At 49.0% G+C, this 11,606-nt stretch overlaps 1 protein-coding gene across 2 annotated transcripts; it reads left to right on the forward strand.

Annotated features, from left to right (window-relative positions):
• The first annotated feature begins 1,037 nt into the window (after positions 1 to 1,037).
• On the forward strand, positions 1,038 to 10,804 carry LCAT (lecithin-cholesterol acyltransferase). Of its 2 annotated transcripts, XM_053399444.1 has the most exons (7): positions 1,133 to 1,334; positions 2,725 to 2,791; positions 5,346 to 5,502; positions 6,353 to 6,468; positions 7,966 to 8,061; positions 9,110 to 9,334; positions 10,088 to 10,804. In XM_053399444.1, the coding sequence occupies exons 1-7, from the start codon at positions 1,248 to 1,250 to the stop codon at positions 10,690 to 10,692; spliced, it is 1,353 nt and encodes a 450-aa protein (XP_053255419.1). In that variant the 5' UTR covers positions 1,133 to 1,247; the 3' UTR covers positions 10,693 to 10,804. The 2 variants fall into 2 exon arrangements, with proteins under 2 accessions (XP_053255420.1, XP_053255419.1); XM_053399445.1 differs by lacking the exon at positions 2,725 to 2,791 and having other exon boundaries at positions 1,038 to 1,334.
• Positions 10,805 to 11,606: the final 802 nt, after the last annotated feature.

Raw genomic sequence — 11,606 nt, forward strand, 5'->3', positions numbered from 1 at the left:
GTGTGCTTGCTTTGAGAAGTGGCCCCATCAAGGGCACATATGCTTCACTCCAGGGCACATACAATTCACTCAATTTTTATGAAGCTTTGAAGCCATTTGCTGATAATACCAACAGTTCCTGCTTCATGCTCACACCGGTTGGTGCTACCTAGCATGCACTGGGCTCCGCTATTATGTTCCACTGAATTTCCACTGATACAAAAAGTGCCACTGATTTTTTGATGTAGTATATCTTTCTTTTGGGACATGGGTGGTGCTGTGGGTTAAACCACAGAGCCTAGGACTTGCCGATCAGAAGGTCGGCTGTTCGAATCCCCGCGACGGGGTGAGCTCCTGTTGCTCGGTCCCCGCTCCTGCCAACCTAGCAGTTCGAAAGCATGTCAAAGTGCAAGTAGAAAAATAGTTACCGCTCCGGCAGGAAGGTAAACGGCGTTTCCGTGCGCTGCTCTGGTTCGCCAGAAGCGGCTTAGTCATGCTGGCCACATGACCCAGAAGCTGTATGCCGGCTCCCTTGGCCAATAAAGCGAGATGAGCGCCGCAACCCCAGAGTCGACAGCTGGATCTAATGGTCAGGGGTCCCTTTACCTTTACCTAATATCTTTCTTTGTTTTCTGAGGCAGAAAGTGGTTATACATTGGTGTGGAGCAGATACTTGCAGCTGATTGCCCTGAATTGCCACAATATGCATAAGCTTCCTGCAAACAGATGTCCCATTTTTGGTTGGCTTTCGGCCTGCAGACAAACAGGGAGGAATGCAAAGCTTTTAGAAGGGGTCTTGCTGAAAGCTGCATTTGTGGCTCCAAGCTGTAGTCATATGGACAGGAATCTCTGGCATCAGATGGTTTTGATTACTCCGGAAATGTCAATCAGTCAGTAAGATTTCCTCCTTGCTTGAGGGTAGCTTTTTCAAATTCCAGCGCCAACCAAACCCCTTTGGGTGCCCTTTGATTGAGAACAAGGCCTTCAATACTGGGAGGACAAGTCACGTCTCCTCTCCCACCCATTCCTGGAACGGTTGGGGCCAAGAGGCCCAGACAGCCCAATGGCGCTGCTCTATGCACAGAATCTGCTAATGATTTCCCCACATCCTGCCCTCTCACCCTCCCTCCTACAAATAGTGTGCTCCAGCAGAAAGGCTGCTGCTTTCTAGACCAGAGGCAGTGGCTGGAGGGACAGAGCAGAGTCCAGAATGGGGAGCTCAGCTGGGGCTGCAGTTGTCCTCTTTCTTGTCCTCTGGCAACCAGCAGATGCCTTCTGGCTTTTCAACGTGCTCTTCCCACCCAGTACCACCCCAGAAGCAGCTCTCTCCAACAACACTCCCCCTGTGGTGCTTGGTAAGTTGGCATGGGGCACATGACAAGGGGGGCAGTGGCAGTCCTGGGGCTGGGGAGGCCAGCTCCCCACTGCAGGCAAAGTGTTGGCATGGTGGGAGGGGTCAGTGGGATAGTTGAGGGCGGTCATTTGTGAACAGCCGGCTGATCAATGTTGGGCAGGCAGGTGTGAGGTTTGAGAAGAGTCTGTGTTGAGTTGCTTTGGCTGTGGTAGTGCCCCTTCCCCTGAGATGTGGATGCTGAGAAGATGCTAGTCAAAGCAGATGGATCTGTAGGGTCTGATTAAGCTCACAGCTAGGATAGTTCAGGGCCTGACATGCTCAGCTGGGATACCTAGAAGCGGATGTGTGCAGTGCTGGGCTGCTAGAGGAGAGCCATGCTATTCTTTCCCTTGGAGGGAGTACCTTGGAGGAAAGGGTATGTGGGGGACACTTTCCCAGAGGAAAGGCTGCAAGCTCTCCTCTGTCCTCCCAGCATTTGACTGCACCTTGCCCGACACTCCTGTAAGACGCTTTAGGAGGAAGAAGAAGAAGAAGAAGATGAGGAGGAGGAGTAGTAGTTTGGATTTGATATCCCACTTTATCACTACCCGAAGGAGTCTCAAATCGGCTAACATTCTCATTTCCCTTCCTCCCCCACAACATTCTGTGAGGTGAGTGAGGCTGAGAGACTTCAGAGAAATGTGACTAGCCCAAGGTCACCCAGCAGCTGCATGTGGAGGAGCGGAGACGCGAACCTGGTTCCCCAGATTACGAGTCTACCGCTCTTAACCACTACACCACACAGGCCGGTAACCTCTCCATGAGTCCTGCATTGCCCTGCTTCTCCCTCATTGCCCCACATGAAGGAGGCCTTGGCAAAAGCGTGTGGGGCTGGATGAGATGGTCCATCTCATCTGATTCTGGCTGGAGGCAGATCTATCCCCTCGTTTGCATCTAACATGGAAGCTACAAGGTGTTGTCACCTTGTAGCAACCCATTGACATGCATGCTTACCAGGGTAATGGTCAAACTGGGAATAAACTCTGTTGGTTCACCCAGCTGCCTAACTGAGCCCCCTAACTGAGCTGCAGTGTGGCTGCTGAGTCTTGTTTAGAGGGAGGCAGTGTGTCTTGCCTGGCATCTCCTCTTCTTGGCCTCCAAGTTAATCAAGCGCAAACTCCTAAATGTGTCTGATTCCCCTTTCTGAGAGATGCAGCATTGTCATGCTTAGATAGACCAGGAAGAGCTGAGCAGAAGGACATCCTGGGGTGGCAAGTTCCTTTCTGTCCATAGGTTGGGGTGGGAGACTGTAGAGCGGATTGCAGTGTTTCATCTTGGGTAGAGGGCGGGACCTAGGAAAGGAATTCTTATTTTATTTTTGCTGGTGGCTCTCTCCCTCCCTCCTGCTGCAGAAAAATCAGCACTTCCATAATGCAAGAGTTAAAGGCAGAGGACCTCCTCTGTCCTGTGTTGAATCTGGTGAGCTACCTTTGACTCCTGGCCCAAAAGTGGCCTCTTCATCCCATGTATGTGCACGCCCACCCACCCACACCCTGGGAATCTCCTCCTCTCTCCGTCCCTTTTGATCCTGCCTGGAATAATCTTGCACAGTGTTTTGTCCCACTGAATGGCCTTGACCGGACTTTGTTTTGTTTGCCTGGCGCTCTGAAAAAATGGTCTCTTTGGCCAGAGAGCAAAAGTGATCTAAGTTGGTTCCTGTGTTCCTAGGAAAGGATGAGAAAAAAGGACAAGCACCAGGAGGTGTCTTTAAAGCATTCCCCACCCCCAGTCTCATCACCAGCGTCCTGCCATAAAGAGGTTTTGACAGGGCCAGGGCTGTGGGATTCAAGCCAGCCTTTCCTATATAGCCTTACATACAAATTTAATGCAACTTCTATCATTTTAACTTGTATTCTGTATTTTGTTGCATTGCTTTCTACTTTCCCCCTATGAGGGCAATTCCCTCCTCCATTCTGAACTTAACCCCAGGGTCCTGACAGAATCTTCCTCCCAGATCTGATGCTCTTAACTTACAGAGAGCTTTGTTACATTTGGGGACAGTAAAAATAGCACCCCACACCTACAGCTCAAAGTGGTACAGTCTTCTCTGTTGCACGTGCTGGTGGAGAACATTACTCAAAGTGGTAGAAGCCTGGACTGCACTACTTCTAGCTTCAGGTAGGAATGTTTGCTAGGCCAAAGCCAAAGGCAGCAACATCCGTCCCATGGTGTGGGCCATGACAATGCTGCCACCATCCTTTGTGGCTTGAGAGTTTCATTGTGTGCAGGCTTTTCACATATATGTGTGGGAGCTTTCAAAAATATGACACCACCCCCATATGCCCTTAAAGTGGTACAGTATGGAATATGACCATCTTGTTCTGTCTGACGTGTGGACAGCAGGTTCTGAGACTCCAACTGGATGGCAGGTTCATTAAGGACAAGCATGGGCAAAATCACATTATTGCAACCCCCAGAGGTAAGGGACTCCAGATCCCACCAGAGCACCTGTTTCAGAGCATCTGTGGGAAGACCTTGCCAGGAGTCTAAAACACAAAGCAGCTCCCTTGGACTGAAATCTCACTCTGCCCTTTGGCAGAATCCACTAGGAGACTCTGTGGAAGCCACTCTTGGAGGAAGACAGGCATTCTGGCCATGTGGGATCAACAGGTATCTTTTTTACATTAAGGGGGCACAGGACCCCCCAACCACACAAACAGGAGTGATTCCTCTTGCCTTGCTTTTTGCAATAAGCACGTTGTCTCACAGGGTAACCTGTGGAAAGTCTTAACAGAATAAAGCATTCAACTGATGCTCAGGCAGGCTCTTCTGCACCTGTATTTGCTACTTACTCCAGATTGTGCGGTGTACTGTCCTTAAAGACCACTTGGCAGGGCTGCAGCTGCTGGGAATATCCTTACGTGTTAAGTTTTGAAAATAAATTTGGTGGGATTTTATCATATATACAACAAATACATACACACAGGACAAGGTACAGCACAAAATTTAGCTTCCCTAATAGTCTTAAGTACTCAATGATTTAAGTCTTTTCCAGATATGCCGGGCTTTTTTGTAGTTGTACTATTATTTTGTTGTATTGCTTTGTTTGACTTAATAAAAAAAAAAATATTTTTTGCCATAGCAAAAAAAAAAAGTTTTGAAAATAAATAAAAACAATTAAAATCAGTAAACAAGCTGATCTCAAGGCACAGGCTGGCCACAGGAGGTGACAGAAACTTCCTCAGACCTCAAAGCAACTGGCTTCAGGCCTGCTTGTGCTTACAGAACCCAGCATGGAGGCAAACTCGAGAATCCCCCTGTCCCAGTCAAAGGCACAGCCCGGAGGCTGAGATTCAAAAGGAATAAAGCAAAGGTTGGGAGGAGCTGGGAACCACCACCATCCTCTTTCCTTGTGGCATTTCCAAGATAGCTGAGTGACACGAGTATCCTATAGGCATTGCACCTACCGCAAGATCCTAACAAAAAGACTCTCAACAGTGTCTTGCTTTTGTTGGGTGCTTTATAGCAGAAGGTGGCCAAAACATTGTACCCCCAGATGCTGTGACCTGCAACTTCCATAACCCCTGAGCCTTGGCCACGCTAGCTGGGGTTGAAGAGTGTTGTAGTCCACAACATCTAGAAGGCGCATCATTGGCTGCCCCTGCCTAACAAGGACAGGAGCGCCTAGTAAGAAACTCTCCTTACCACACAGGCAAATGGCTGTACATTTTTTGCTAGGAAAATGGTTGCCACCTTGTTTTGGTGGCCTAGCTCCTGTTCCCAAGGTATAGACAGGTGAAGCTTTGCCCACCATTTATATCCATGATGGGAAAAGCTTAATCAGTTCTAAATCCCCATGCACCAAGAGCAGGGCCTCTAGAAAATATAGCAACCCCCCCATCCCACCCCACTCACATTCTTTCGTTGCTACAAAAGAACTGCAATCTCTCCAGGACTTTTAATCCATTTCACAGGTGGCTTTAGATGCACCACTAAGGCAGGCTACTACTCCTCTTTCTCCGGTCCCTTTCAGTGCCTGGTTGCCTGGGAAACCAACTAGAGGCCAAGCTGGACAAGCCGGATGTGGTGAACTGGATGTGCTACCGCCAGACAGATGACTTCTTCACCATCTGGCTGAACCTCAACATGTTCCTGCCTCTTGGGGTTGACTGTTGGATTGACAATACCAAGTACGTCGCTGGCTGAAGCCACTTTATAGCTTGTTATTCTGTGACTCCCTCGTGAGGAGGGTCTGCGAAAACTGAGCCAAAGCAGGGTGAGGGATGCTTCATCCATGGTGGAAGCCAGAAGTATGTAGAAGTACAAAGTAGCACAGGAAGGGGACGGGGACCTGGTGTGCTGTCATTGGGCTCCAACTCTCTTCCATCCCAGCAGCCAGCATGGCCAATGATGGAGGCTGTAGTCTGTTGGTTGCAAGAAAAAAGATAGGTATAAAAAGAGTATTCCTGGATGCCAAGATCCCAACCTGGGGCAAATACTCATTAATGAGAAAACCACAGTGTCAAGATTTAAAATCACAACACCAAGTAAAGTGTAAAAATATACACTGTTAGACCTTTAAAATATGGGCCCTTGTGAGTTCCCTCTTGTCCTAGCATAGGAAAGACCACATGTTTGGTAAGTTAAAAACTGGTTTACTTTCAAACTCTTCAAAGGTCAGGTTCATGTGCTTTTCTATACATCAGTCAGAAAAGTTGCACAGGCAGTAAAACTTGGCTGTTACAAAGTGGTAAAAGTTATTTGTATAGGAACTCAAGAGTTGCTTGTGAGAGCCATGCGGTCTGAGCTCGGAGCAACCAGCTCAGACCTCCTCACACGTTGAACTTCTCAGGTAGACTGAAAGGAACAAAGGTTTGATCGCCTCGTCCCTTCCAAGGTGAGCTAGGTTGGCAGGACATAGTAGTCATTACGATTATTTTTTTAAAAAGTATTTTCTATGACATTTTAATAGCCAGGAATGAAAATCCCAGCATGGTGGTTGTGTTTTGCTTTGCACCTGAATCTGCCTTCTGCCCACAGAGTGATCTACAACAGGACAACTCGGAGGGTGTCCAATGCCCCTGGAGTCCAAATCAGAGTCCCTGGGTTTGGCAAAACCCACACAGTGGAATACCTGGACAGGAGCAAACTGGCTGGTAGGAGGCATTGCTACCTGCAAATCAGTCATCTCTCTGGTAGAGGAAGGAAGTTTGCTGCTTCAGTCTGCTTGGAGTCGTCTTGAGCCATGGGCATAGCCAAGGGGTGGCAGGGAGGGGCAGCTGTCCCCATCAATACAAATACATAGCAAACTGAGGTTCTGCACCCCAAACAAAAGGCTTGCCCCCTCCCAACAAAAATCCTGGCTACACCCATGCCTTGAGCATTGTTAAAGAGAGACTGTTCCACAATAGGATTAAAATGAGGGCCCTACATGGCATGTCATAGAGAGCTGCCTTATCTAGCGGCAAGACCCATTTCCAAGATGCTTCTGCAGTGCTCGCTAGTACACAGGGAGCCTTGGGAAGCAAACGTGCCCCCCCCCAACTTTGGTTAGAGTCATCTTCCTTGCAATATCCTCCCCTGGTTGATTCTTCTCCAGTTTGGTTCCGGGATTAATAGCAAACAGATCTTGCTCCTCTTCCCCCTTGGAGTGGTGGGCACTTCACGCCACTTCCTCACGTTCTTTTTACTTTCTTTTTACTTTTTTAAAGTAAAATGCATAGAAAACAATTAGTGAAAATCAGTAATTACCACCCCCAGCAATGACTGGGAACAGGCTTATTACTGAGTGAATGAAACGTGCCCACTTCTGACTCAAAGCTACTTTGGAAGTTGTTTCTGAGCTAGAGTGCAGGGGCTGACTTATGGTAGGTTTGTTGTGGGTTTTTAGGGGGCATCTGATAGCTGGGAAAGGCTTCTCTTCCTCCTTGCTCATGATCTTTTGTGGCTTTCCCTCATTCCTCTTCTTTAGAAAAAGGTATTCTGTGTGTGCCACTTTCAGTTTGTAATGTAGGCAGTGTTTTTCTCCCAGGTGGTATTCAAGCATACACAGTACCAGCACCTCTTCTTCTTCTTTTGTTAAAAAGTGTGCCACTTACTGTAACAACTTCACAGTGAATACCGGCACCTATGTTTCTAGAAAAAAAGCACTAAATGTAGGCATGCAAGAAAGAGGACCTTCCAGAAATTTTTGATGCACCACCCACTCTGCCCAACCATTTCCCACCGTCCAGAATTTCCTTTTTGTAGGCATTTACCAGAATACAAGAATCTTTAGCTAGGAAAAAACATGTACGGTATTTTTAGTGTTTCAATATGGTTTCTTTCTTGAAGACATTTTTTTTAAAGGGTGCAATTTCTGCCTTTTCCTGCTTCAACAACAATACAAAGCTGCTCACTCCACACCTTGGGAAGTGGATATTGTGCCCATACCTGAGGTACCAGAGGGTTTTTTCAGTCGGGGGGGGGGGGAGTTATATATTGAGGAGTTGGCATCCTTACTCCTGCCTCCTAATGTGCTGGACCCAATGAGGCTCGGAGCAACCCAGGGAGCCACCAGAGCAGGAAGTGGTCCCCTACAACAGGTCCCCTACCCAGCCTTCCTCCCCTTACTCTCCTCCTGTTAACCTCTTCCTCTCTCCTCCTACCTCCAGGGTACATGCACACACTGGTGCAACACCTGGTCAACAATGGCTATGTGCGAGACCAAACCGTGCGCGCCGCCCCCTATGACTGGAGGATTGGGCCCGGTAAGTACAAATAGGTAACTAGGGAGGGGGCTGTGAGGAGGACTCAGCGGGTGTGCCAAGGGGTGGGAAGCAGGAATCCTTTCCCTTGAAGCATAATGTTTGACAGACTATTGTATTTTAATATTTTGTTGGAAGGCGCCCAGAGTGGCTGGGGAAACCCAGCCAGATGGGCAGGGTATAAATAATAAATTGTTATTATTGTTGTTGTTTGCAACCATGGAATGACGGTGAGGTCAAGGCAGGGAGAGAGGGGTGAAAGCAGCCCTCCTGAGTGGGGGGAGTTTAAATGCCTCCCCAACACACACACCTGTCGCTGTGTGGCTAAGGCAGCTTTTGGGGAAACAGCACAGAAGTAAAGGGCAACTATTACCTTCCTTTGCCATCATAACAGCCCTAGTGCAAATCCCGCCCCCTATGGCTGATTTTTTTTTAAAAAAACAGACTCTTAGAATTGTAGAGTTGGAAGGGACCACAAAGGTCATCCAGTCCAATGTAGGAATCTTTTTGCCCAACGTGGTGCTCAAACCCACAACCCTGAGATGAAGAGTCCCATGCTCTACCGACTGGAAGTCTGTAATGAGGTCTGGTCGTACATTCCACCTCCTCTGGCCGCTCAGCAGAGCGGAGGCTGCTTCAGGTTTGAGGGTCGGAGTCTCCACAATCTGCTTGGAACATACAAGAAAACAATATCTGGTGCTTCTGAAGCACCAGGCTTCCCTGACTAGTGGTCAGAGTTTGCAGACAGGAGAGAGTGGCTTCTGGAGGACCTGAGCCTCTGCAGCACCTCATTTTAAAAACACACTGTTCAAGTCACACAACTGGCAAGGACTCGTGAGGAGGCCTTGCGCAAATCTCCACCTCTGACCTTCTGTGCATGCAGAATAGCTCGGGTTCAGTCCCCCATGGCAGTGTTTCCAAATAGGGCTGGGAAAAGATGCATCCCAGCCCCATCTGCTGCAACACCGTGGGGCAGCCTGGATGGCCACTGGGGTGGCCAGCAAGGCCATGTGGCTGGCCGGATCCAGCAACCCCAACTATGTCTCCACAGATCAGCAAGAGGAATACTTCTGTGATCTGCGCAGCCTTGTGGAGGAAATGCGTAAGACCTACCAGAAGCCTGTCTTCCTCATTGGACACAGCCTGGGAAACCTCAACATCCTCTATTTCCTCCTCCAGCAGTCCCAGGCCTGGAAAAGCCAGAACATCCGGGGCTTCATCTCTCTGGGGGCTCCTTGGGGGGGAGCAGTGAAGCCCATAAGAGTCCTGGCCTCAGGTGAGTTGCTTGCCAGCAGGTGAGGTGGGCCGGAATATCTGGTCCCTCCAGACTAAAAAAAAGGCTGCGTGCACCTCTTACTTGGGTGACCTCCCCTCCTCTTCCACTGTCTGGGGTTGCTGCCAGGCCCCTTGAGGCTCAGGGATGGGGGGTGGAGCTATCAAAATGGGGGTGGAGCTTAAATGCACTTTCAAAAAACAAAAATCCTCTCAGGCCTCTAGCACAGATTTACTGTTTTATTGCCTCCTGCTAAACTAATCTAGACACGAGTATCTCGGGGGGCAGGGTGCATCTCCCACTCTTTTTATTATTGCTGCTAAAAAATGGAGATGGTTCTCTTTGGATTGTGTTGGGATTTCTCAGTGTTTTCCATAAAACTCAGTTGAGCTTTAAAGATGCAGAATGTACACAGCTGTAGTCTCTTTTTCCTGCTGTTTTCCAGATGTGTGCTGTTCAACTCCAATATACTTTATTGTGTGGTATGAAACATAAAAAGACTAAAGCTATGTACGCACTATACCTTTAAAGCACATTTTAAGCTCCTTCTTGCCCTCAGAGAATCCTGGGCTCTGTAGTTTGCCCCTCACAGAGTTATAATCCTCAGCAACTTTAACAAACTACAATGTCCAGAATTCTTTGAAGTGGGAAACATGATTTGAATGTGCATTCAAGTCCATTTCCTGAGCTTTCTGGGAGATTGGTTGGAGGTCTATGCCAGTACTGCAGTTGATACCAAGCTGGTCTGCATTTCAGGTGATGAGCAGGGCATCCCCATTATGTCCAGCATCAAATTGCGTGAGGAGAAGCGCATGACCACAGCCAGCCCCTGGATGTTCCCAGACACAATAGCTTGGCCCGAGACCCATGCCTTCATCTCTACCCCCTCCTACAACTACACCTACCGGGACTACCAACGCCTCTTCACTGACATTAACTTTGAGGATGGCTGGTACATGTGGAACGACACCAAGGACCTGCTGAAGGGGCTGCCTGCCCCAGGGGTCGAGGTGTATTGCATCTATGGCACGGGTTTCCCCACTGTGGAAACCTACATTTACAACGACCGCTTCCCCTACGAAGACCCCATTGACTTTATGTATGGGGATGGGGATAGCAGCGTTAGCCGCCGCAGCCTAGAGCTCTGCAAGCGATGGCATGGCCAGCAGGAACAGAAGGTGCACGTGGTGGAGATGCCAGGCGTGGAGCATCTCAACATGATCTTTGACAACCGCACCCTCAACTACATCAATGAAATCCTGCTGGGAAACTTTGGGGAAGCCACAGCTGCAGAAGATGAAGCAGGGAAAGGAGGAAGAGGCTTCTCAGAGACCCAACACAATGACCAACAGGAGAAATGAAGGCCCTGCGCTGAGGAGATTGGGGCCACCTTATTCCTCCTGCATAGACAGGAAGCAGGATGACTCATGCGTGCCCCCACACACCCCAAAGTCTACAGTGTTATGTGCAACACAGTTGGATGCAGAGGTGCCTTGCAGGATCCTGCCTCCCCGCTTGCTCTGAGAGGGAAAGACTCCTCCAAATTGCTCCTGCCAACAGCTGCCTGGCAAATTTTCATCGCTGGTGTGATTGTTGGGGCCGCTGAGAGTTCATGTTCCCCCAGCATGCTTTCAGTTAGGTAGGCAGGTGAACTAGCCCAGAGCTTTATTTACTCAATGCAAAAAGAACAAGGAGTCCTGGGACACCTTGAAGACCAAGACATTTTATTATGGCATATGCCTTCCTGGGCTGCAGCCCCTTCATCGTATGCATGGAGTTATGGGTATATCTAGACACATCATCAGACACATATTAAACACTAGAAGTATAGGCTGTATCGATTGTATTAAAGCTTAACAGGGCACCCGAAAAGGGTGGCAGCCAGAAGAAGAGGATGATGAGCTGATGCCAACATGTAAAGGCTGTGCCCAACAGTGGCCTCTGACTTTGACTGCATCTTCCAGAAAGGGGTGGCAGCAGGAGGAGAGGAGAAAAATCCTCCCCATCTCCTTCAACTGCCCCCCGTCCAGAAGACTAAAGACAAAGCTGGAAGCTGCTGCTTTACACAGCCTTTATATCACGTTGGCTTTGGGCTTCTCTCATTCTCTGTTTGTCACCCCTTTCTGGCCTTGGCTCCCCAATGTTGGCTGTGGGGCAGATGGAGGGCAACTGCCCAGGTGCCCTCACCTCTGGCTGCACTGCCCAACATGGTGGTGATGAGGACATCCCTCTTCTTAGCGGACGTCCCTATGCTCTGCAGAACTTGGCCAGCTTC

This window comes from Podarcis raffonei, chromosome 8, assembly GCF_027172205.1.
Source record: "Podarcis raffonei isolate rPodRaf1 chromosome 8, rPodRaf1.pri, whole genome shotgun sequence".
NCBI classification, from domain to species: domain Eukaryota; kingdom Metazoa; phylum Chordata; class Lepidosauria; order Squamata; family Lacertidae; genus Podarcis; species Podarcis raffonei.

What these genes read in the sequence shown, in the direction of transcription:
- LCAT (XM_053399444.1), top strand. Translation starts at nt 1,248, where the DNA reads ATGCCTTCTGGCTTTTCAACGTGCTCTTCCCACCCAGTACCACCCCAG. An exon ending in CACTCCCCCTGTGGTGCTTG is followed by an intron (nt 1,335 to 2,724) that starts GTAAGTTGGCAT and finishes CTCCTGCTGCAG; the next exon opens with AAAAATCAGCACTTCCATAA. An exon ending in TGTTGGATTGACAATACCAA is followed by an intron (nt 5,503 to 6,352) that starts GTACGTCGCTGG and finishes TTCTGCCCACAG; the next exon opens with AGTGATCTACAACAGGACAA.